This window comes from Gadus macrocephalus, chromosome 6 (assembly GCF_031168955.1).
Source record: "Gadus macrocephalus chromosome 6, ASM3116895v1".
Taxonomy (NCBI): domain Eukaryota; kingdom Metazoa; phylum Chordata; class Actinopteri; order Gadiformes; family Gadidae; genus Gadus; species Gadus macrocephalus.
The window spans coordinates 25,125,941-25,151,618 of NC_082387.1; the positions used below are offsets into that span (position 1 = coordinate 25,125,941).

Sequence of the window (25,678 nt, forward strand, 5' to 3'; positions counted from 1 at the left end):
ATACAATGTACACCAGGAACTACTAGGAAAACAACAGAGAAGGACACGGGAGGAAGAAAGCCAATCATCATTATTATCATCCGGTGAAAAGGACAACATTAAGCCATTTGTCTCGCTGTTCGTCGTTTTTTTTGCATGGCTCGGTTGCCTGGCACCCTCGGATCACATGTTCTGAATCGTTCCGCTCTTTAGGGGGTTTAGGATTCGGTATTCGGTAACTCCTGACCCTCCAGCAGCCAGCGACCTGAGGTTCCTCTTTGTAGAGAGAGCTTACCCCTTCCTCCGTCCAGATGAACCTCCTACAGAACAGGACCATGCACCCTCAGCTCCGCGACGAGGAGGCCCTGGTCATTGAAAACGCAATTAGGCTCGCGATCGACTCCATCATCAACGTGCTATACAGCGTGAACGGCGCGCGCACGCGGGAGTACGAGCGGATGCTGGGGGTCCGAGACAAGGAGATCAGACGGCTGTCCGGCCGGGAGAAGGACTTCGAACGGGAGCTGCAACTCCTGCGTCGACAGGGCTGCTCCTGTGGGCTGTACGACGCCACCGATGACCACTGCGGCTCGGGGTTCCCCGACCCGCTCCTCCAGAACCCGGACTGCGGGGACCCCAGTGGTGATCCCAGGCCCGGGTGCGGTGACCTCCATGACCCCAGGCCCGGGTTCGGTGACCCCAGGCCCGCGTGCGACGATGCCGGGGATGAGATGGCAGCAGCACACGGGCAGTGCGAGATGACGTTCTCCCGTGAGTAGTACTCGGTCAAACTAACACCAAGTCAGAGAGGCTGGTGTAAAAACATGACCATACTGGGCAGGGTTAATCAATGCTACTGGGTAATGGTTCAGAGTTCACCGAGACTCTCCCCCCTTACACCCCACACGGGTGTGGGGTGTACTTATTTATGTTGTACATCGGCAACATGAATATGGCACTTAATGTACAAACTTATTGTATGTTGTACGTCCTGCCACTTGAAAATAGTGCTTAGTAGTGTGTAGCATCTTATCCTACCTGTTTTTGTTGTGTACGGGGAATGGGTTAAACTAGTGATTGTTATTGCTTTGCAATTGGTTCTATGAACATCCTTATTGTACCGACAGAGATATATTATTGTTTCTCTTTCTTCTGACACATGTACTTATTGTAAGTTGCTTCTGATAAACGCGTCTGCTAAACACCCAAAATGTAAATGAGCTTGATTACTTGTTGCCAGCTTGCTAACCCTTTGTGCTTCTGCGCGTCTTCCCAGTGGGTCTCTTCGACGCCTCGCCGTCCCAGGTCTCTGCCCAGAGCCAGGACTTGGGGGCCGCCCCTCCGCCCGCGATCAGGCCCTCCTTTCAGCCGACCCCGGTCCAGCCCCCCCCCGAGGCCGTCGACCCGCTGGACGAGGCGGCGGCGCTGTCCAACGGCCCCGTGATAAAGGAGGAGCCCTCGGACATGGACGCCATCTGTGAGAGCACTGACCTCCACGGTGGGACAAAACGCACGCCTGGGGACCTCAACGTGGCGTGTGAAGATCTTGACGTGTGAAATCACGGCAGTAGTTGTATGATGATAACATGTCGTATGAAGATCTTAACGTGTGAAATCACGCAGTAGTTGTATGATGATAACATGTCGTATGAAGATCTTAACGTGTGAAAACGTTATTTGAGGATCTCAACATGTCGTCTGAAGATCATAACATGTCGTACGTAGAAAACGCAGTAGTTAAATGAAGATCTTAACGTGTCGTATGAAGATCTTAACATGTCGTATGTAGTAAACACGCAGTAGTTGTATGAAGACCTTAACATGTCGTATGTAGTAAACACGCAGTAGTACGAAGATCTTAAAATGTAGCATCTAGAAAACATGCAGTCGTTGTATGAAGATCTTAACATGTGAAAACACGCAGTCGTTATATGAAGCTCTTAACATGTCGTATGAAGATCTTAACATGTGAAAACACGCAGTCGTTATATGAAGCTCTTAACATGTCGTATGAAGATCTTAACATGTGAAAACACACAGTCCGTTATATGAAGATCTTAAACACACCGTGTCGTGTCCAAAATCATTCCATCGGGGTAACGACATAAATCTGAAACCGAACTGTTGATCAAATGTCATTGACCTTCTCCAGGGATCCTGGGCCAGGGGGAGATGGTGGGGGACTTCAGAGGAAGCCTTTACCCAGGGCCTGAGCGACTGGGACTGGGTGGCTCGGAGCAGCACATGATGAGGTGAGCTGCCCACTGTCCTCGCGCCTGCTTCTTCCTCCGGCACGATGCACCCCGTTTCAAAATGAAAACACCCCCAACATGGTGCCCAAGCTCCAGCAGAAAGCGTCTGTCAGGCTGTTTGTTTCTTTGCTTTGCTGCAGCAACGATGGTCATAGAACCAAGTGCCAAGCACTAGGTGAACCCATTCCCTGTACGCAACAAAGGCGGCTAGGTTAAGATGCCACACACCTAACCCCTATAACTAAGTGCGACATACAATAAGGGCGCGCATTAAGTGCCAGGACGTCCAACATACAATAAGTGTGTAGGAGCGGTTGGCTATGCAGAGTCTATCTATGTGAACTCTGAACAAGAGTCTTGAGGCTTTTGTATGACTTTGAGCATGGAGTTTGACCCCCACTCTGCGATAAGAGCTCATTTGAAACATTGACGCGGCTCAGTTAGGAAAATGACCGCTCCGAAGAGACGCCGCTTGTTTAGTTTGGAGGAGATGGAAAAATTGAGTTTGAGGGATACTTTTTTTCACTTCACACAAAAAGATCTTGGAATGAGATGGCTAACTGTAGTCTTATAGCGTTTAGAGATCATATTTTCCGCCATTCGCATGCGGGAATAATGAGGAGAAATTAAACAGTGGGCTAGAGACAAGTGTCCTTCCAATAAGTCACCTCATCCAATCATCTTTTTGTGTGAAGTGAAACTAGGGATCGACCGATACCGATTTTTTTAGGGCCGATACCGATACCGATATTTTTTCATCAGCCTTAGCCGATACGCCGATACCGATTTTCTTGAGCCGATTTTTTTTTTTTTTTTTTTTTTTAAAGAAACATTTATTGAACTTCAATATAAAAAACAATATTTAACAAATAGTAAAAACAGGTGAAGTAGAACAAGTAAGAACAAGTAGATGAACAATATTTAACAAATAGTAAAAACAGGTGAGGTAGAACAAGTAAGAACAAGTAGATGAACAATATTTAACAAATATTAAAAACAGGTGAGGTAGAACAAGTAAAAAAAAATAAAATAAAAAAAAAATCGGCGAAAATCAGCCGCGTATCGGCCGATAATATCGGCCGACCGATATATCGGTCGATCCCTAAGTGAAACCAACACACATTCCCCTGTCCATACTGACCCCAACGTTTTTTTCAAGCGACAAGATTGATCGGTTAACGACAGCGTTGATACGGTCAACCAGCGGTCAAACGGTCATCGGTTAACATCCCTAACCCAAACAAACAAATGTCCATCTTTCACAATAATCTATTTCTGTTAATACACATTTTGTAGAGATGCACATTTTGCCTACTATGATATGGTTGTATTCGGCTACCTTATTGGATGTGGTTGTTTGAAATGCAATAGAATAGGGAGGAGCCTCTATTTTCAGTTAATAAGAGAGACTGTAAATACCTGAAAACAGATCGGTCTGTTTAACTATTCCTCCCCGTTCTGCTGCAATGTGGAACAAGGATTCCATATTTTAGATTTGTTTTGAGCAAATGCAAAATATGAAATCCTATTTCTACTGTTGGCCCTGGCTTGGTTAAGAAGAGTTGTGAGGTGTGCATTCTTGGCTGCAGTCACTGATAACAAACACTTCATATATTAACATGCAAATAAGAAAAGATTAGTTTTTTATAAATATTATAATGATGCATTTGACTTGACGATCAAAAAATCGTTTTTGATACTTTTGTGAAGGGATTGTCCATCAAATATATAGTTATATTTGTACCTATACCTTTTTTAATCTTTCCTAAACCTAGAAACATACTGTTGTGGATAAACAAAATTTTAACAAAACAAGAAAGATGGAGAAAGCCGAAGTTTGAAAGATAAACCCTTTTATTATCACCCGTAAACAAGTATAAACGAAGCCTGGGTTGGTTTGCAAAAAAAGAGGTGCTCTATTTCTCTCAGACTACAGCCTCCATGCTCCTTTCTGTTGCTCCATCACCCATACGTAGTTCCCTCATCCCACGGCCTCCCCCCTTACGCACATGCTGCTCTTTCCCCTCCGAGCCATGGACAGTTCATGGCTTATAGTCTGAGACTCTCTTGAGAATAATGAGAGTTTAACCACAATAGTTGAACAAAGCCTCTATTGTACACTGTAACAAATGGCTGGGTTTTCTACAGTCAAATCCAACAGTAACTTATTATTCAATAATACAATACTTTTCATACTATAATTGTCTTGCTTCCTGCAGTGCGTTAGTTAGAAGATTTAAAGGCAATATTTACTGGTCTTTTTTTAGGTTGCATTTACAGGTTCGGTGGTTAAAAGTGTCACCAACAAACCATTTTACAGTTAGATGTTGTGATTTTGATGAGGAATTGAGCACGAAGTGAAACAGTTTTCTTTTAACACGAAAGTCACATTTGAAGACGGTCCCTTACCGGTGAAAACAAATAAATGCAACGACACACATTTTTGTTCTCTAATGGTGAAGCTAATATTCAAATATTGGTACATTACTCAATTAAATGCGTTTATTCAATGCTAAAATATATACAATTGTCTATAAAGTTGGGAGCATTTGTAAGTGTTGAACGCCATTCAACACAGGCGACGAAACCCACCACGATCCGCGACGACACCGGACACACCGAGAGCGAGACGGATGACAGACGGACGTCCTCCTCCCAGGGTGAGAGATGTGTGCTCCTTTCCATAGTATTACGATGAATTATGAAGTTGCTTTATGTATGTACCAGGTTAAGTCCATGAGCGTAGTGAAACGCAGAGCGTAGCGAAATGACTGAACCACTAACTTTGGTTTCGAAATTACTCGTATTCAGATAATGCATGCGAGCGTTGGGTTTGGAACAACCTTTTTTTCATTGCAGTGATAAATAAGTTGGTAGAAAACCTTGCTTGAAACTTTCATCATTGTCATCATGTCATCAATGTCGTCATTGTGTTAATGGAGGCGTGTTCTAAGACCAGTCGGCAGCACACACGGGGTCTCCCAGGAGAAATATAAGTTAGAAGCAGATGACTAATTTAGCCATGAGCTAAACTATCCTTCACCTGTAACGTTATGTTAGCCCACTAAGCTAGTCCGGTGTCTCGAGAACTGCATGTTTCTCGTAACCTTGCATGCAACAGTTATGTAAATCTAATCAGACAACTCTAATTTTTTAAACGGTCACAAGAACGATTTCTTGTTAAGTCAAAGCCAATGTGTAGTTTCATCTTTGCATCGAGCCCCTCCTTGATTTATGGCACAGCTTTGATCATATTTCACCTCACTTTCCCAGATTGGTGACGTGTCCGAGACGGCGGAGGACATGACACCCGCCGTGTTGGCAGCGTTGCCGTCCCTCCCGGAGAAGAAGCTGCAGACCCTTCTGAACAAGCTGTTAGATATAGGAGTTGAGTCTGAAGAGGACCTGCGCTTTGTCCGAATGGTGGATCTGCACGACATCCTCACCCCTTTGCAGTGTCGCAAGCTGCTCCGAACCTGGCGTGTTGAAGGTATGTCCCGGGATTCACCAGGAGGCATGTGGCTCACGGGGTTGAGCGGGTTGGCTGGTAACCAGAAGGTTGCTAGTTCGATTAGTGTCGAGGTGTCCCTGAGCGAGACGCCTCACCCTGACTGCTCCCGACGATCGGTGTGTGAACGGGTGCATGGATGGGTGAATGTTAGGAAATATTGTAAAGTGCTTTGAGTGGCCACTGGTTAGAAAAACTCTTTACAAATCCATTTCCCATTTACCTCATACTTATAAAGCACACAAACAAGTCAAACGTAAAGACTTTTTTCACTTGTTCTAGATGAGTATGTGGCCATCACTGCTGCCGACCAGACCAACGAGGAGTTCCACCCCTCCAGCCCCTCGGTCACGGCCAGCAGCCCCCCAGGCGGGGGGAGCCCCAACGGGTCCACTCTCGATCTAAGCTCCTGGCCCGACAACTTTGTGGTTCCTTGGACCAGGATGCCTGCTTGCATCACAACCGCCATTGCGCTCAACGACCGCCCGTCTCCAAAGAGCCGCAGGGAGATGGTCCGAATCCTCGTGGACCAAATGCGGCTGAAGGACTTGAACCCCACCAGGGCCAACTGCGTCGCCGTCGCCAAGAAGATCGTGCGCGAGTACCCCAACAGCTTCGCCGACGTGCTGAGAGACGGCACGAGAATCGGCAGCGGCTACGTGTCCCTCGTCACGCAGATCAAGACCCGAGTCGAGCACGTCAACCGCGGCAACACCCTGGTGAGGCACCGGAGGCCCAGGAGACCCCCCGCGGCGCCGGTGGAGGACGTGGCGGCCCGCGGGCCAGAACCGCCGGCGGAGGAAGCGGCGGTCCGCGCGCAAGAAACGGACGCGCTGCTCAGGAGGAAACAGCGGGAGATGAAGGAGCTGTTTGGCGCCGAGGGCCCGGCCGCGGCGCGGCGGGGGCAAATCGGGCCCCTCATGGAGGCGACGTACCCTCTCCAACGCCAGGCCGTCGACGCTTGCCCGCCCCCGTCCGTCGTGGACCTGAAGGCGGACTGGCCCTACCTGTTCACGCCCATAGGACTGTACAAACACTTCCAGCTGCTCACCGGCGTCGCTATCCTGGAGAAGATGGAGCAGGCGGTGGCTGAGAAGGGGAAGCTGATCATTAGTTTCTTCCAGAATAAGCCGGACGGCGCGGACACGGTCCGGATACAGGACATCCTGAGGAGGTTCGAGAGCAGCGAGGAGTCGGCTTTCGGCCCGTGTGCCATCCTGCTCCTCATGGCGTACTTGGACGAGGAGGTGGAGGGACTCATTCTTGAGGCTGATGTAAGCGGGACGTTTATTCACTTTTGGATGTCATAATGTGTTTTGATCCACCGTCTGCTCACGGTTTACTCTTTTGTTCCGGCGCCTAGGTCTTGGCAACGGCGGAGGAGGTGGAACAGGCCTTGAGGCTCCCAGACTCCCCACGGCTCATCGTGTTAGGTAGCTACACCGGTCAGGCTGATTGCGTGATCCGATCTATGTTTGGTCGGAATCCTGGACACCACACTAAGAATCTGAAAACCGAATACACGGGCCAAATCACAACGAGTACTTGTGCAGGAGTATATCGCATTGTCAAGCAAACCTGGCGAGAAAACCTGTCAAGGTGTCTGCAGCGTTTTTCACTTTTCAATTGTATTTACTGTTTAAGGTTTGCTTGATGAGTATTGTTTAATTCAGTTACCCTACCCACCCTTAATGTATGGCACTGGTATTAAAAACCAATAAAGTTCATGGAGATCAGGTTTTCATCTAACCGCGTTGTTCCAGGTGACATGCTGACGTCGCGGAAGTGGATGCTGAGCATGGAGGGCAAGGTGGTGGTGTCGCCCCACCCAGGCTTCGTGGCCGGGCTGGCGGCCTTGTTGACGGCGTACTATGCCTTTAACCTAGTGTTCCAGGAGGGGGCGTCGTGCACGCTCGAGTTCATCCAGAGGTGAGCGGCTTCTCACGGTACAGACGTTAGGAACATTATCTACAACTCACGTGAATCATATTGCATATGTTTAAATAAGCACTTATTCAGACGCGAGTTTATTTCACTTTGGTAGAATATCTCCGTAATTCTGAATTTTTTCTAGTTTTACATGTGGGACAAAGAAATGAACGTTTTGTTGTGATTTCAGATGTTTCCTTGGACTGAACCCCACCCATGGGACCAAGGTTCCCTCCAGAAAGAAAAAAAAGGATGTGCATGTGTCCGCCTTGCTGAGACGCCTGAGGGACTTTGACTGGCTGTTTATGTGATTCGTTCACTGTTCATTTCTTTATGTTGTGCCCCCCACGGCCAGATTAGAAAACAAAAGGAAAATGTTCCTCTTGTTAAAAACACAGACAGACGCACTGCTGTTGCGTGCAGTAGCGTTTCCTGGCCGAGCTCACCAGGGAGGGAAACATGATTTTATGTGTAATTGTAATGTTTAAAATACATGAACAACAAGTTTGCCTTTGACGCATGTGAGTAATACTGCCTTAATAAATGCCTTGCCCAATAGAACCTCTGTTTTATGGTTTGTGAGATTATCCTAATTGGTTTTGTTGTGTGTCTGTTTGCAGAATTGTGTGTATATCATAGTAACAAACTGTTAACAGCATCCAGTAAAATAATGTTTGCATCGTTAGGCTCCTGTCATTTATATTTGCTGTAGAATCTCAGTGTAAAAGTATTACAGCATGGTGATAATTATATTATATATAATTTCTCTATGTTTAGTAAATAATGATTATTTTCTAATTTTCTTACTAATTACTCATATTACATATCAATGAAGTGTTCATTGATATTGATATTGCGATCCGCAATTTCTGCTCCCCCGACTTTTATTTTGATTGAGTCTCATGGTTCTCATGCGGTCGGCTCGGTAGCAGAGGCCAGCAGTCAAACCAACGGAGGAAGAGCGCTGCCTCCAGCACCAAACGCATCCAGCAGGCGGCAGTGTTGCCAAGACATTTACATTTTCCTCTCTTGCGCTAGAGAAATATCCCTTTTTGAAATGGCAACATGAACCGCGTTTAACTATTTTCATTGAAAATAACTGGGGGCCCACCAGAACACCCGGAGCAGCACTGCGGCTGCTCCGGGTGTTCTGGTGGGCCCCCAGAAAAGTAATCCCCCCCAAAAAGGGACAATAAAGGATAACTTAACTTAACGTGTGCTCCCCCCCCCCCCCAGCAGGCAGCGGCTGGAGCCCGACGAGGCGCAGCGGCTGAAGCGCGAGGCCTGGCGCGCGGCATCGCGGCGCTACTACGCCCGCAAGATGGCCCGCCTCCGCGCCCACAGACCCCCCCAGGGGCAACTCCACCCACTGGGCGCCTCCGCCTCCGCCTGCTTCATGCCCGCCTCCATGACCACCACCACCCACAACAACAACAACAACAACAACAGCAACAACAACAGCAGCAGCAGCATGCACCACCACCACATGAACAGCAGCAGCAGGAAGCGGCGGAAGCTGATCCTGGAGCTCCCCGAGGAGACGCAGAGTGCCCAGCGGGAGGCGTGGCGGGCGGCGTCCAAGCGCTACCACGCCCGCAGAGCCACGGGGCAGAACCCCCCCGACCACCTGGACCTGGCCCACTTCCTCCAGGACACCCAGCCGTCGGGCATGAGCGGGCCCCAGTCCTGAGGCCCCGCCCTGGGGCTGTGGGGGGGGGGGGGGTCCGCGGGGTCTGGGGGTTAATTTAATGGATGGGAGTGTTTTCTTTCCCCCCCCCCCCCCCCGCTGACGCACACTTGGTGTGGATGCGGGCTCACGGGGGGTGTTACACTAATCCTGGGGTGTTATCGTCGTCCCTTAAGAAGTCCCATGTCAGAGCACCGGATGTGAGGGGGTTTAGCCGCTGCACGCCGTTTTGAAAAATCGGTCTCTTTGTGTGATTTCGTGACATCACAAGCGGGCGTGTCCACCTAGACGTGTGCTGGATGGAGCAGTCTTACCAGCCTACCCAGTGGACCGTAGCAAACGTTGCTCATCTATCCGGCACACATCTAGGTGGACACGGCCCACTTGTGATGTCACTGAAACACAGGAAGAGGCAGATTTTCAAAACGGCTTATCACGCTCACACCTGGTGGTATAATAGGGGAACTGTATGAGGCGCTGTAGGTACGATTTAAGAGTTGGCATCTGACCTGTAGCCACCCGTAAGCTATCGGTTCGAGGGAAAATCGGTTCTGGTTGACTGCGCCCTGACCTCTGTACGAAACAACCAATGATGCCCAACCGTTCAGGGAGACTCTTCTGTGATTGGACCAGCGAATCGATCCCATGCGTGAACACCACAATTCTCAGGGGACATATTTTTGGGTTGTTGACGTTTTTTTTAATTTTCTCTCTGAGACGCTCCCATCTTACCTACAGCAGTGTGAAAGGCCTGCCGTTGTTAATATCCTGTACATTTAAAAAAAGGTTTTTCTAACTTTGCTATGTTGATTCTCTAAATATATTTAATCATGTGCTGTGGTTTTCTTTCTTTTCAAAATAAATGCAGAAATACTGACTAATTTCCACTGAGGTGGTTGTTATTCCTCTGTATCTGGAACAGCCATCTTGTATTCAGTTAATTTCAGTTAATTTCTGGTCATTTCAGTACTTTATTTGTCCCTAAAGGGAAACAGTGGTAAAGACACAAATACAACACATAAAAAGACATGCGACAAAACCACCTGAGCATATACAACCAATGAAATGAAATACTACTATTTGTTAATAAAAGTATATTCCATTTAAATTCTTTAAAAATATAGCGCTTTGGTTTTATTTGAAAGTTCCCTAAAGGTTTAAGTAAGGGATAATGTATAGAACGCCGGTCATTATCGAGAAAATAAGCCCCGACAGGGCGAACAGGACACCGACGCTTAGCGGAGGCGTCTTGCTTCGCCATGAAGGGGCTTATTTTTCGATAATGACCTGCGAAGTTCCATACATTATCCGCTTACGTGCGGAGTGATACCAAAGGCAAAAAGTCATTTTGTTTACCTTGACAGCGGTCATTATTCATTGGAAACGGTCAATTATCCAAAAATAATTGACCGCCGGAAGTTGTGAAGTGCCCATGCAAGTGAACGGAACGTTGAAAAGACCCGTGTATAAGTAAGGGATAATGTATAGAACGCCGGTCATTATCGAGAAAATAAGCCCCGACAGGGCGAACAGGACACCGACGCGCATCTGAGGTGTCTTGCTTTGCCATGAAGGGGCTTATTTTACGATAATGACCGGCAAAGTTCTATACATTATCCCGCTTATTACACGGCTACTTCCCAAAACGAAACAATTTATTTGCAATGTATTTGTTACCAGCATTCATAGTGTTGATCAGCAGAGAAATAGTCCACCCAAGACGTTGACGTCGTCGCTTAGCAACCGACAGCGCTTGGTTTGAAACATATCCCGCTTATTACATTGACAAGTTACCGGACTACGTGCGGAGTGATACCAAAGGCAAAAAGTCATTTTGTTGACAGCGGTCATTATTCATCCGTTGGGGGTGATGGTGTGTCATTCCGCTAAGAATCCAACAGAGATCGCTGGAATACAGAAAATTATATTTCGAAATATATATTTTTAGATAAAGCAACAAATTGCCAGCTGAAGTTCAGCCGTCAGGCCTTGAAAAAATGTTGTCATCGTGATAAATGCATTTTCTGAAATAGTTTTAAAGTTGTGGGGCTCTCTTAGGTTTGCCAAGTAGCCTACCAAGAAACCATGGCGACCACACGCAGACAGGACTATCGTAGAGTCGGCTCGTCCATCGTGTGTGGACGGAGGCGCTCAGGCAGGAGGCTTGAGGTTGGAACCAGTGGACTTCTAAGAGGCTTGTAGTGGACAGTGGACTTCTAAGCGGCTTGTGGAGGAAACCAGTGGACATCTAAGCGGCTTGAGGAGGAGACCAGGGGACCTCCAAGCGGCTGTTAGGTGCTTTCCCTACTGGGTAGGTAAACAGTATTGATCCAAGTCCTTCCTCCGCATTGGTCTCCATCTGTCGGTGTAGGAGGAGGTTTTGTTGCTTTAACGTGAATCTAATGCGGTTTCTCTGTCTGACTGACTTATACAGTTGGATAAATAATTCTGTGATCAAATGGTACCGGACCGGAGATTGCCATATTTTCGTTTTTTTGTTTGAATTATTTTATACCTGACTTGTTTATTGTTACTTTTTCGGTTTGTTTCCATAGGTTATTCGTTCTTTTACATTTTCTTTTTTGTATTATTGGTTACTCCACAACAATGGCAGGCAGTTAATTGGTTAGATTTTTGCTTGTGCAGCACTTTAGTCCACACTTTGTTTTGCTTTTAAGGTGCTTTGTAAATCGATAACCTCTAAATTAGATCAGGTGGGCTCCGTTCTTAATTGACGTCCCAGAAGGGAAGGCACTGCAGGGTGTTCACCACCAGAGGTCGCTGTCCTCACATTGTAACGAGAGTCTCTGGCTTTATTCCCCAATAATTTATTTTGATCGTGCGCTTCAAGATATCTATGTGAAAATGAAACGTAATAGTGGACAGGCTTGACAGATCAATTTATTAAAGCCATTTTTAATGTTTCATGATTTATTATGAAGCTTACACGGTTATTTAATTGGTGTTATGTATTATTCGCAAAGTATAAGCATATATGCAGCTATCTGTAGTTTACATTGTGACAACTCATAGGCCTAACAGCAGAGTCAAACGGTGTATTGATCCGTTTGCCTCCGACTCTCATCTCCAGTTGGAAGGGAGGAAATTAGGACCTGTTGGAAATTCTGGTGCTGACTCAAACAAAAAAAAAATCTGGAAACGTCATTAAGTATCAATTCTCTACATCCAAAAAAAAACTGCACGCAAGCACTAAAAATACCCCGCGGTGTCGGCCAATCGCAGCCCAGGGTAATGCTGTTAGCATCGGGCGGCCATCGAGCTGTGCTGCTCTCTGAGGACTGATCTGAGGAACAGAGGAAAACATTTGTTCAGCGACACACCGGCTGCAGTCCAGCAGAGCCCTGAGACACCTCGGTCCTCACACCGCCTGTGGTGTTAACACCACCCAACACCAGCACCTCTACACAACACCAGCACCTCCACACAACACCAGCACCTCTACACAACACCAGCACCTCTACACAACACCAGCACCTCTACACAACACCAGCACCTCTACACAACACCAGCACCTCCACACAACACCAGCACCTCTACACAACACCAGCACCTCTACACAACACCAGCACCTCTACACAACACCAGCACCTCTACACAACACCACCTCTACACAACACCACCACCTCTACACAACACCAGCACCTCTACACAACACCACCTCTACACAACACCACCACCTCTACACAACACCACCACCTCTACACAACACCAGCACCTCTACACAACACCACCTCTACACAACACCACCACCTCCACACAACACCACCACCTCTACACACCAGCACCTCTACACAACACCACCTCTACACAACACCACCTCTACACAACACCACCTCTACACAACACCAGCACCGCTACACAACACCAGCACCTTTACACAACACCACCACCTCTACACAACACCACCACCTCTACACAACACCACCACCTCTACACAACACCACCACCTCTACACAACACCACCACCTCTACACAACACCACCCCCTCTACACACCAGCACCTCTACACAACACCACCACCTCTACACAACACCAGCACCTCTACACAACACCAGCACCTCTACACAACACCACCACCTCTACCCAACACCACCTCTACACAACACCAGCACCTCTACACAACACCAGCACCTCTACACAACACCACCACCTCTACACAACACCAGCACCTCTACACAACACCACCACCTCTACACAACACCAGCATCTCTACACAACACCACCACCTCCACACAACACCACCTCTACACAACACCACCTCTACACAACACCACCACCTCTACACAACACCACCACCTCTACACAACACCACCACCTCTACACAACACCACCTCTACACAACACCACCTCTACACAACACCAGCACCTCTACACAACACCAGCACCTCTACACAACACCACCACCTCTACACAACACCACCCCCTCTACACAACACCACCACCTCTACACAACACCAGCACCTCTACACAACACCAGCACCTCTACACAACACCACCACCTCTACACAACACCAGCACCTCTACACAACACCACCTCTACACAACACCAGCACCTCTACACAACACCACCACCTCTACACAACACCAGCACCTCTACACAACACCACCTCTACACAACACCACCACCTCTACACAACACCACCTCTACACAACACCAGCACCTCTACACAACACCACCTCTACACAACACCACCACCTCTACACAACACCAGCACCTCTACACAACACCACCACCTCTACACAACACCACCTCTACACAACACCACCACCTCTACACAACACCAGCACCTCTACACAACACCACCTCTACACAACACCACCACCTCTACACAACACCAGCACCTCTACACAACACCACCTCTACACAACACCACCTCTACACAACACCACCACCTCTACACAACACCACCACCTCTACACAACACCACCTCTACACAACACCACCTCTACACAACACCACCTCTACACAACACCACCTCTACACAACACCACCTCTACACAACACCACCACCTCTACACAACACCACCTCTACACAACACCACCTCTACACAACACCACCACCTCTACACAACACCAGCACCGCTACACAACACCAGCACCTCTACACAACACCACCACCTCTACACAACACCAGCACCTCTACACAACACCAGCACCTCCACACAACACCAGCACCTCTACACAACACCACCACCTCTACACAACACCAGCACCTCTACACAACACCAGCACCTCTACACAACACCAGCACCTCTACACAACACCACCTCTACACAACACCACCACCTCTACACAACACCACCACCTCTACACAACACCAGCACCTCTACACAACACCAGCACCTCTACACAACACCAGCACCTCTACACAACACCACCACCTCTTCACAACACCACCACCTCTTCACAACACCACCTCCTCTTCACAACACCACCACACACAGCCAACCCCACCATACACACCAAACACCACCTCCAACCAACCACACACACCTATCACCACCTCCGTCCATAACCAGACCCCACCAACCCAACAATGCCTCCTCCACCTCCACACCAGCTTACACAACATCACCAGACATAGGCCTACACACACACACACACACACACACACACACACACACACACACACACACACACACACACACACACGTCGTTACATTATACTCGGGGGGCCCTTTCCGGGTCAAGGGCGGGACACCTGTGATAAACGGGTGTCATGTCCTTGCCTGAAGCACACACGCTCACACCTGCATGAACACACTCATTTGATCCATGGAGCCCTACAGTGGACGACGCCATCACTGAAGACGACAATGTGTGTGAGAGTGTGTATGGCTGTGTGGGTGTGGGTGTGTGTTAGTGTGTTGTGCGTGTGCGTGTGTGTGTGTCTATCTATCTGAGTGTGTGTGTGTGTGGGTGTGTGTGTGTTTGAGTGCGTGTGTGTGGGTGTGTTTATCATAGTGTGTGTGCGTGTGTGCGTGGGTCAGCATGATGCTTCTGTCTCATGTCGTCCTGAAAAGCAGTCACCTTGTCCCTCTATCAAAGGTTACTAATAAACCTGAGTTACTGGTAGAGAGTGGGAGGGGGGGAGACAGACGGGAGGAAGGGAGAGAGGGGGGAGGAGGCAGAGACAGAGGGAGAGAGGCAGACAGTTTTTATTTTTACCGCAAGGCAAACTCACTTTGCAGCTGAGTATGATCGACATGACAAAGAGATATATGTCAAAGGTCGAAATCGGGTAGAAAACAAACGCTCAAACAAATCAAAGCGGTAGGAGCAGTAAGTGTGAGATAAAATGCACGATTCTAATTGGGTTGCAAATGTGTGGCACAGGGTAGGAAGGAGAGTGTCTATCTATTGCACATTGCTCTGGTTCATCTCAGGGGAGGTGGGCTCTCTCACATGTAGAGGTCGTCAGGATTCCTTCATAGTGACTGTATCTACCTCATGACTGGCTGGCTAAACATATCTTAAAGTCGGTCGGGGGGGGTGACGGATTGAGACAAGAAGAGAGTGAGAGACATTTATGGAGAGGGAGAGAGAGAGTGGTGAGGCGGAGAGAGTGAGGCGGCAGAAATACATCTGGGGCCACAGATGAAGCCATGACATCACGTAGCTCTTCTGTGTTTGGAGGGGAAGTATAATTATGTACTGAAAACAAAACAGATAAAACCCCCTTCTGAAGCATCTCGAAGTCATTGGACTAACACACAATCCCAAGATGACTAACACACAAACAAACGTACACACACATAATCATATATAAACACACACGCGCACGCACACACACACATACACACCTATGCACACACACACACACACAATAATAATTATCTATATTTTGCATATACATCTTCATAAACACGTCAACTATCCTACGGTCTTGGTCGAGATAATCCTCTGTAAGATCTGATAACGGAGCAGAGAGATGTGGGCGTGCGAGGATGTTTAGCGCAGAAGAGAGAGAGGGAGGGGGAGGGAGGGAGGGAGAGAGGGAGACGTTATTTAACCCGACCGGGGAGGGGTCCAGATGGCATTAGGGAGGGAGGGCAGGGAGGGGCGATCGTGAGAAAGAGGAAATGAGGAGAGCGGGTAATGAGTGGAGATGTCCCCGGGGAGGGGTGTCGCCTCGAGCGCACACGCAGGAAGACATCGTTCTCCTTCTGAGCTGAACGCCCCCCAGAGAGATGCACGTGTGAGAGGGAGGGGTCCCACGCTACGCTACAGCTACGGTGTGAGGGGTTGGAGTAAGAGTGATAGGGTAGGAGTGAGACGCGATGCTAAAGCTACGGTGTTAGGGGTTGGGGTAAGAGTGATAGGGTTAGAGTGAGACACGATGCTAAAGCTACGGTGTGAGGGGTTGGGTAAGAGTGATAGGGTAAGAGTGAGACGCGATGCTAAAGCTACGGTGTTAGGGGTTGGGGTAAGAGTGATAGGGTAAGAGTGAGACGCGATGCTAAAGCTACGGTGTGAGGGGTTGGGTAAGAGTGATAGGGTAAGAGTGAGACGCGATGCTAAAGCTACGGTGTGAGGGGTTGGGTAAGAGTGATAGGGTAAGAGTGAGACGCGATGCTAAAGCTACGGTGTGAGGGGTTGGGTAAGAGTGATAGGGTAGGAGTGAGACGCGATGCTAAAGCTACGGTGTGAGGGGTTGGAGTAAGAGTGATAGGGTAGGAGTGAGACGCGATGCTAAAGCTACGGTGTGAGGGGTTGGGTAAGAGTGATAGGGTAAGAGTGAGACGCGATGCTAAAGCTACGGTGTGAGGGGTTGGGTAAGAGTGATAGGGTAAGAGTGAGACGCGATGCTAAAGCTACGGTGTTAGGGGTTGGGTAAGAGTGATAGGGTAAGAGTGAGACGCGATGCTAAAGCTACGGTGTGAGGGGTGGAGTAAGAGTGATAGGGTAAGAGTGAGACGCTACGCTAAAGCTACGGTGTGAAGGGTTGGAGTAAGAGTGATAGGGTAAGAGTGAGACGCGATGCTAAAGCTACGTGTGAGGGGTTGGAGTAAGAGTGATAGGGTAGGAGTGAGACGCTACGCTAAAGCTACGGTGTGAGGGGTTGGAGTAAGAGTGATAGGGTAGGAGTGAGACGCGATGCTAAAGCTACGGTGTTAGGGGTTGGGTAAGAGTGATAGGGTAAGAGTGAGACGCGATGCTAAAGCTACGGTGTGAGGGGTTGGGTAAGAGTGATAGGGTAAGAGTGAGACGCGATGCTAAAGCTACGGTGTTAGGGGTTGGGGTAAGAGTGATAGGGTAAGAGTGAGACGCGATGCTAAAGCTACGGTGTGAGGGGTTGGGTAAGAGTGATAGGGTAAGAGTGAGACGCGATGCTAAAGCTACGGTGTTAGGGGTTGGGGTAAGAGTGATAGGGTAAGAGTGAGACGCGATGCTAAAGCTACGGTGTGAGGGGTTGGGTAAGAGTGATAGGGTAGGAGTGAGACGCGATGCTAAAGCTACGGTGTGAGGGGTTGGAGTAAGAGTGATAGGGTAAGAGTGAGACGCGATGCTAAAGCTACGGTGTTAGGGGTTGGGGTAAGAGTGATAGGGTAGGAGTGAGACGCTACGCTAAAGCTACGGTGTGAGGGGTTGGGTAAGAGTGATAGGGTAAGAGTGAGACGCGATGCTAAAGCTACGGTGTGAGGGGTTGGAGTAAGAGTGATAGGGTAAGAGTGAGATGTGATGCTAAAGCTACGGTGTTAGGGGTTGGGGTAGGGGTAGTCTGGCTGAACGGAAGTGGACAGCGTCTATTGCCTAGCGTCGGATTTGGCCGCGACTCCTCCCCTTCCGGTTGCTGGCGTTCCCGTATTGTACTCCCCCTCAAACTCGGAAACTAGGCAGTATGGCGAGTTTTGAAGAGGACTTTGACGGCGCTGTAAAGTTGGCATGTTTGGCTTTTTCCGTCGAAAATTGCAAAGAACTGCAAAAGATTTGCTTACAGCATTTGCTGAGGAAGAAAGATGTTCTATTTTGCATGGACACCGCTGCTCCTTCCCGGGCGTAGCCCCGCCCTAGACGATTGTGATTGGGTTAAAGAAATAAAAACAGGCCCGCCCAGTTTCCCCACGGATAGACGGCTCGAGGTAGCGTGGCTCCAGACCATTCTACTTGCTGTAGTTTGGTCTGGCTTTGCGAGACTAGGGTAGGGGTGATAGGGTTAGAGTAACACGTTAAGGAACAGCTAGGGTGATAGGACTAGAGTTAGATATGAGGTTCAGCTAGGTTGTTAGGGGTTGGGGTAGGGGTCATAGGTTAGAGTGAGCTTTAGGTGGTATGTTATGGTTGGGTGTGAGGGTTTTAGGGGGAGGTTAGCTTGTTGGTACAGGGGTTAGACTATTGCAAAGGAAAGGTTTAGGTGTTATGATTAGGTTGTAGATCTATGGTAATGTCAGGGTACAGGTAGGGTTAGGTGTAAGGATGAGATTAGAGATTGAGATGTTGGGGTAAGGTTAGGGGTGAATTTATTCAGGGTAAATTGTTGGTTGTCAGGGAAGGGGAAGGGTTATGGCTTACAGTTATAAATGATGGTCAGGGTTAGTTCAATTTAGGGTTGTATTAATAGTTATAATTTGGACTTACAAAAAATATTGATATAATGCCAGCCTCCTGTGACCATCCTGATAATCACAGTTACGTTTAACAATGATCAGTTTGGCTATAGCTGGGCAGCCATTGATTATGAAATACGGCCTTGGTTTTACTACTGACCGACGCTCATCAACTTGAAGAATCCGGTTGGAGGTTAATCAACAAACATATTTTCTGAGAAAAGCCTTCCCTTCAGATTTCTATCAATCTTTTATCATTGTTACTCGGATAAAACTCCTTTGATTGTTACATATTCCTTGGGTGCAGCCATTATGAAATTGTATGTGATACCAATTGTATTTCATGAACTGAGATCCCCTCCCCGGGATGCTGATTGGTCAACGTTTGGGTCAAGGCTTTCAACAGAATCTCCTGAGAATAACAGAATGTGATCGAGATGAATCACATGGCTAATAAAATGCAAAAACGTAGAAGACACTCACCTATCTCATTCCTGCAGTTATCCTATTCCCATATTCTCTGATTGCGTTGGATACTATTCCAGTTGCTCCAATATTGATTCCATGGTTTGATGGTTCTCAGCCGTCTCAACATTGGATTGCAGTGTTTGCCGAATCCCAAATCATTTCTTTGGGGATCGGACAAGTTTGAACAGTTATACCATGCAGCCCCTTTGAGAACCACTCCCATAACTGAGGCAGCCAGTCAGGCTCTCAGGACTCTCCCCCTCTCGAGTCACATCATTCAGAGCACCCTTCCTCCCGGAGTCCTTGTACGAGTCTGTAACTAGAAGAAGGAGAGTATGAATACTTTTGTTAAATCTACAACGATTAACTATCTTACGTTTTTGGGGTGGATCAAGAACTACGCTCAGAGTCGTACAGATAAACAGACGCCATCTCTGCTTACAGTCAATTTAGAGCCTGTTCATAATCGACCAGTCAATCCAATCCAGTGGTTGGTCTACTCTCAGACTAATAATAGAAAGTCACTCTGTAAAACCATTAAAGCATTGAACTTGTAATCAATGTATTGGTCTGATCTGCTGAACATGCAATATATCAGGCCACTCTTCCTTTCTCTCTCTCTGTATCTCTCTGTCGCTCTCTCTCTCCTCCTGTATTCCTCTCTCTTTTCTTATATGTACTCTTATTTAACAAAGCTTGTGCTGATTTGTTTCAAAGCAATCTCCACCTTGTATCTGGTTGATTTTAGGGGCCTCTCTATTCCTTGGATTTGTTTGAATAATTGAAAATGATTTAGTTTGTTTTGTAAAACTCAACTCTAAGAAAATCATGTCGGCCTCACAATGAGGTCATCAAGAAAATGGACCACGTTGAATACACGTGGAAAAGAGTGTCTGTGAGGTTGGTAGCGGGTCCAGGGCCAACATGTGGTCCGCAGCTGCTTCGTCAGGAGAAAATAAAGAAGGAACCTCAAGCAATGACTTGGAAGGTAAGTCCCCATTTCTACTGCATGTATATTGATGAACCGCGTTGGATAACTAAAAGCTGTAGAGGAGGACAATAGTACATCAAATTAAAGAAATCGATTGTTATCTAACCCATTTTATGAAGAAACGGAACAGAGTCAAACAAGATGAAACATAATAACGACGTACAGTATGACGTATTAACCTGAATCCGGGCAGCGGTCCCCTCTTCCATTGAGGTTTGGCTGGGTTTGTAGTACGAGCATTGATTGACTCTGAGCTGCATCTCCGATCAATAAGCTGCCCTCCCCGAGGTTGTAAACCCTTATCTGTTTCCTCAGATCCTCCAATGCTGTGCGGGCATCGACCCGTTGTCACTGTCGGGCTGCGCTGCATACAGATGTGTGGCCTGGGACGGAAAAGGTCAGGGTTCACTTGTGGTAGTGGCGAGACATTAGACCTGGTTCGAGTGTTGTGGTGCCAGATGGCTTTTGGGCGGAGTGGGAGCAATTGACCAAGATGTTTCCCTGATTCCTCATCCACGTGTTCAGACAATGCAGTAGCGTTAAGAAACACCAATCGAAATCACATTACCTCGCGCCATGTATCATTAGCTGCAAACCGTACAATAAACTGTCTTCCAACACCAACACCCAGCGTCCTCGTGTTTGGAGCCATGCACCTCAGAGTCCGCATCTCAACACAAATGTAGTCACATTAATAACTACATTTACTATCAGTTCATTTTAAGCGGTAATTGAGTACAGTGCACACTTAAAGCGGGCATGAAACGGCCTAGTGTTGACGGGTATTGTACAGAATTAAGTCTGTTGGAGTGTTTCCCGAGGATGTTTTTGATGTAAAACGTTTACACGTTAAATTCGAAGAGATTTGCCGTTGGCGATAATGTATACTCTCGCCGGCTTGCCGCCACACCGCCGCTGCGTCACGGACTGAGTCGTGAGGTTGGTAAGTTGGAAAGTCAGCCCAGGAAGAAGACCTTCACGCTACAACCTCTCACATTCAGAGTGCACATGGCCGAAGACTCCTCCAAAGTTATTTGGAGGAGACAACCAGTGGCTTACACAGTTGAGCCAGTGAGGAGGGAAAGATGAGCCTCAAACTCGCGTTTGTACAGAGGACAAAGCAGAGCCATCCGTTCCCCTCGGTGCGGATGGGGTTGACCACACCACCTGCTGCTCGTGTGGTCTCTGCACTTAAAGACCAACCGCTCGCGCTTCGATCCGCTGTCAGGAGGCTTGCGTAGACCACTTGCTTCAGGAGTTAGCCTGGCCCGTATTTACCAGACCTGCTATGAAAGGGATGTATTGGCAGTGTCCATGCTCATTGCTCTCCCTTCGAGAAGTCTGAGCAGAGACCCTGGAGCGGCCCATCCAATAACGGTCGTTTAGCTACCTTAGCTAGCCTAGTTTCTGGGTTAGCTATCCCAGAAACTATAGCTATTTAGCCTGTACGACGGTGTAGTGCAGGCTAAATAACGGTTCAATGTTTAAAACGTCGGTATGAATCTCTCATTGAGTCACTAATTATAGGTGACTCATCAGTAGGTAACGACCTCTCTGGCTGTCAGATGGGCGTGCCGTTGTGCAATTTCCTCCCGGCGCACACCTATTGAACTGCTAGCAGACACGGATGGAAGGTCGGTACACCCAGCCTTGTACGAGGAAAAGTCCATAACACAGTGAGCAGCCGCAGACTTCAGCTTGCTGGTCCCGCGAACCCTCCTCTCCTCACAACCCCTCTCCCCCACAGAGGCGCCGTTTACGTAGTGCTCACTTCACTACACCTCACAGCTAGCTGGAGGGTTCTGCTGTTTCAGTGCCGCTGGCCAACGTTGAAGAACCATTTGCCGCTTGAGAGACAAAGCATGAAAGTGGAAACCGATCTTGGTTTTTGGACTCTGCATATGAATCATTGCTGTATCCAGCGGCAAGACTAAATTGAACCCCCATGCATCACCCCCAAGACAACCAGCCTTGAGGTGTCACACGCCACGCTAGGACAAGATGGCGCTACCCTAGTTTGGAAAACATTGTTTAGAATACTTTTTCCCTGACAGTGTTTCAACTTTTAGGAGTTATCGAGTTGGGAAATATCGTGTAAATTATGATTACTACATCTAGTGTTTTATTTCCGCTTTAATAATATGCCGATAAGGCAGTAAGACGGTACATGTGATCACAGTGAGAGGACGCATCCTATTTTGGGTTCCTTAACCATTAACACTTCTATGACGGAAATTCCCAACTTCCCTGTCCCACCTAGGGAAAGTACTTTCCCGTCTCTGAGTACCCCCAGTCGGCCCCAAAGCCTCACGCACAGCTCTGTCTGTCACCGTGCTGTTTGTGTGTGTGTGTGTCTGTGTCTGTGTCTGTGTGTGTGTGTGTGTGTGTGTGTGTGTGTGTGTGAGTGTGAGGGTATGGTGGGGGTGGAAACTCCTTGGCATTCCAGATGAGTCATGAACAGACAACACCAGCTGAGCACTGAACTGCAGCGGGACAGCTCTGGAGACGCAGCGCTTGCTTGCCAGATAAACAGACTTGTTCACCTTCATTCATTGAACTTGGAACTCATTACTGAACTTCAGTTTTCCTTTTATTTGTGCTGCCATTTTTTGTCTTCCCATTTGGCCATCTTTTGTGGTCCTAACTGCTAACTGTCCCATGTGAAGGGATCCCTCTTCTGTGTTTCTTCTCAAGGTTCAGGAAGAGGTTTTCCTTGTCCATTAGTGGTCTTAGGGTGATGGTGTATTGTGTAACACGGGGCCCTTGATAATCCTCAGGCCCGAAGGGAGAAGGGAATGCTGTTAGAAGACTTAATATCCGGTTTGGTTTGAAAACCATTAGACCCGAATGATGTTGTGTTGACTTTGTCGTGTGCTTGTTAGTTGTGCGGCCGTGTTTACCTCTGGAACAGGTTTTTCCTTGAACAAACACACTCTGCCAGTGTGGTGCCCGGTGTCAAATTCAAATCATAGGTATCCAGAGGATGAGTCTGAATCAGTGTTAGATTCGGTGTCAGTAGTGGATGTTTCTTACTGTTTAAGGCGTAGTCATGTGTTCAAATCGACTCCTCTTGACTTGAGAGTGTATCTTTAGTTTGACGAATGCAACTGTTTCCAATAAAACTTATAGCACTTGGTAATTAGGACAAAAACAACCTCAATTTCGAAATAAAAATAAAAATTTGCACCCTCATATTTTATGACCACATTCCAGTTTCCAATGCATTGAGCAAAGCATGTTTTTTTACCGGCAGTTGAGCTGGTATTCCGACCTCAGGACCGGTTCCTCAGATGGGAGTCACCACTGACAGTTACTGAGGGAAACCCCTCCATGACAGCTACTGAAGCCAGCTCAAACTGGTCCAACTTAGCGTTATATTTCTGTCCATCAATGTTTTCTTAAAACACAGTGTGAGGAAGATAACCCGGCATGATGTGTTATGAAATCACAGAGCATCCGCCTCCACTCCGTTGGATATTTGCTCAGAGAACAGGTGAGTTCTACCTGATTCGTGCCTGATTAGTTTCATATTCGGTCTCCACCAAAACATCCAACATTATAAGACCTCAGGCCGCCTTTCATAAAATAGTATTCATTAACAATAACTGAAAAATCCGTAATGGTGAGTGGGTCTGAGGACTGAGAGCAGAGGGAGACAGCCTCCACAGCTGGAGGTGATTATTCCAGATGTTAGACCACCGCTTTACCGTGCTGCGCCGTCAGATCCCAGAAACGAGACTAAGCAAAAGAAACGGCTGAGTCAGTTACCTACCGCCCCCCGCCCCCCCCCCCTGCCAGGGTTTGGTTAAAGAATAAGAAGATGTGTACCCACCCCACCATGGGGCAGCCAGGATGTAACGATGAGTAACGTGGGAGCGCTCTGGTCATTCTACGTCTTCGGATCAGCTGACCCAGAGCCGCTTGCTGAATGTGAGCTCGCTAGTTTGCTAGTAGCAAGTTAACAAGTTACCGAATGAGCTAGTAAGTAAGATGTCTAGTTAGTTAGATGGTTAGTTTGTGTGTGTGTGTGTGTGTGTGTATGTATGTGTGCGTGTTTTTGTCTCTCTATGTGTGTGTGTCTATGTGTGTGCGTGAGTGTTTGTGTGTGTGTATCTGTGTGCCTGCGTGTGTGTTTGTGTGTCTGTGTCTATGTGTGTGTGTGTGTGTGTGTGTGGTGTGTGTGTGTCTGTGTGTGGTGTGTGTGTGTGTGTGTGTGTGTGTGTGTGTGTGTGTGTGTGTGTGTGTGTGTGTGTGTGTGTGTGTGCAAGTGTCTGTCTGTCTGCCTGTGTGTGTGTGTGTGTGTGTGTGTGTGTGTTTGTGTGTGTGCGAGCGCGTGTGTGTGTGTATGTAGGTGTGCATGTGTCTGTCTGTCTGTCTGTCTTTCTGTCTGTCTGTGTGTGGGCATGTGTCTGTGTGTGTCTGTCTGTCTGTCTGTCGGTGCGTGCTTGTGCCACGAGCGTGCGTGTGTGTGTGTGTGTGTGTCTGTGTGTGTGTGTGTGTGTGTGTTACGAGGCCCTCACTGTCATGGTATGATCCCAGAACACAGGTTCTCCTTTAGACTTCGGTTCCACTGAGCAGCTGTGACAGACCGATTCCCCCAAACCGGCGGTCGCCATGGCTACCACTAGACCCCCCCACCACCCCCCTCCCCCCGACCCAGATCACTTGACCGAAGCCGAAAGAACTTCGAGGCCCTCGTCAGGTGTTGGGTAGGGATCAGATGTCCAGATGAGAGCGGGAAATCGCTGTCGCGGAGATAATGAATATAAATAAACGTGTTGATCGCGCTTAAACTTTCCCAGCATGCTCAGGACGAGAGGTAGTGTCCGGGTGGTTGCCATGGTAACCTCAGAGGAGTGGAGGAGGGGGGGGGGGGGGGGGGGGGTTGATCCAATAGCGAAAGAGAAAACAACAAGAAGGGTTTTGTGTGCGCGCCTCAAGGGAGGGAGGGAGGGGGGGGGGGGGGGGGTCGCTGCCCGCAGTGTCAGTGCGTGCCATTATCTCTCTCTCTCTCTCTCTCTCTCTCTCTCTCTCTCTCTCTCTCTCTCTCTCTCTCTCTCTCTCTCTCTCTCTCTCTCTCTCTCTCTCCCACTCCACTTTCCCTGACAATCCCTCTGTCTCTCTATCATGTTCCTCTGTCTGTCTTTATCGGCTTGCAGAGAGAGAGAGAGAGAGAGAGAGAGAGAGAAAAACAGAGAGAGAGAGAGAGAGAGAGAGAGAGAGAGAGAGAGAGAGAAAAAACAGAGAGAGAGAGGGAGGGATACAGAGCTGGAGAGAGAGATAAAGAGGTAAAG

General features: G+C 48.1%; 1 protein-coding gene and 3 long non-coding RNA genes across 7 annotated transcripts; 2 read left to right on the forward strand and 2 right to left on the reverse strand.

The window, feature by feature from the left end:
* LOC132458844 (uncharacterized) lies at nucleotides 1–8,349 on the forward strand. The gene is made up of 9 exons (XM_060053168.1): nucleotides 1–750; nucleotides 1,256–1,477; nucleotides 2,132–2,231; nucleotides 4,810–4,891; nucleotides 5,505–5,721; nucleotides 6,022–7,013; nucleotides 7,103–7,172; nucleotides 7,503–7,668; nucleotides 7,859–8,349. The coding sequence occupies exons 1-9, from the start codon at nucleotides 291–293 to the stop codon at nucleotides 7,977–7,979; spliced, it is 2,430 nt and encodes an 809-aa protein (XP_059909151.1). The 5' UTR covers nucleotides 1–290; the 3' UTR covers nucleotides 7,980–8,349.
* A 3,902-nt stretch (nucleotides 8,350–12,251) lies between these two features.
* On the reverse strand, nucleotides 12,252–25,001 carry LOC132458929 (uncharacterized). Of its 4 annotated transcripts, none has more exons than XR_009526026.1 (3): nucleotides 20,564–24,496; nucleotides 19,409–20,437; nucleotides 12,252–12,659 (listed from the first exon to the last, which is right to left on the reverse strand). It is a non-coding gene; the product is annotated as an uncharacterized LOC132458929 (long non-coding RNA). The 4 variants fall into 4 exon arrangements; XR_009526028.1 differs by having other exon boundaries at nucleotides 19,409–19,712; nucleotides 20,564–24,483; XR_009526027.1 differs by lacking the exon at nucleotides 20,564–24,496 and having other exon boundaries at nucleotides 19,409–19,712; nucleotides 20,210–20,224.
* On the reverse strand, nucleotides 12,666–16,260 carry LOC132458942 (uncharacterized). The gene is made up of 4 exons (XR_009526042.1): nucleotides 14,816–16,260; nucleotides 14,439–14,758; nucleotides 13,876–13,912; nucleotides 12,666–12,774 (listed from the first exon to the last, which is right to left on the reverse strand). It is a non-coding gene; the product is annotated as an uncharacterized LOC132458942 (long non-coding RNA).
* On the forward strand, nucleotides 17,313–22,299 carry LOC132458949 (uncharacterized). The gene is made up of 2 exons (XR_009526049.1): nucleotides 17,313–17,370; nucleotides 18,600–22,299. It is a non-coding gene; the product is annotated as an uncharacterized LOC132458949 (long non-coding RNA).
* Nucleotides 25,002–25,678: the final 677 nt, after the last annotated feature.

Bases quoted from the DNA above. Each gene is read 5' to 3' on its own strand.
- LOC132458844 (XM_060053168.1), top strand. From the start codon at position 291: ATGAACCTCCTACAGAACAGGACCATGCACCCTCAGCTCCGCGACGAG. The intron at 751-1,255 runs GTGAGTAGTACT...GCGTCTTCCCAG, and splicing joins GTGCGAGATGACGTTCTCCC to TGGGTCTCTTCGACGCCTCG. The intron at 1,478-2,131 runs GTGGGACAAAAC...GACCTTCTCCAG, and splicing joins TGAGAGCACTGACCTCCACG to GGATCCTGGGCCAGGGGGAG.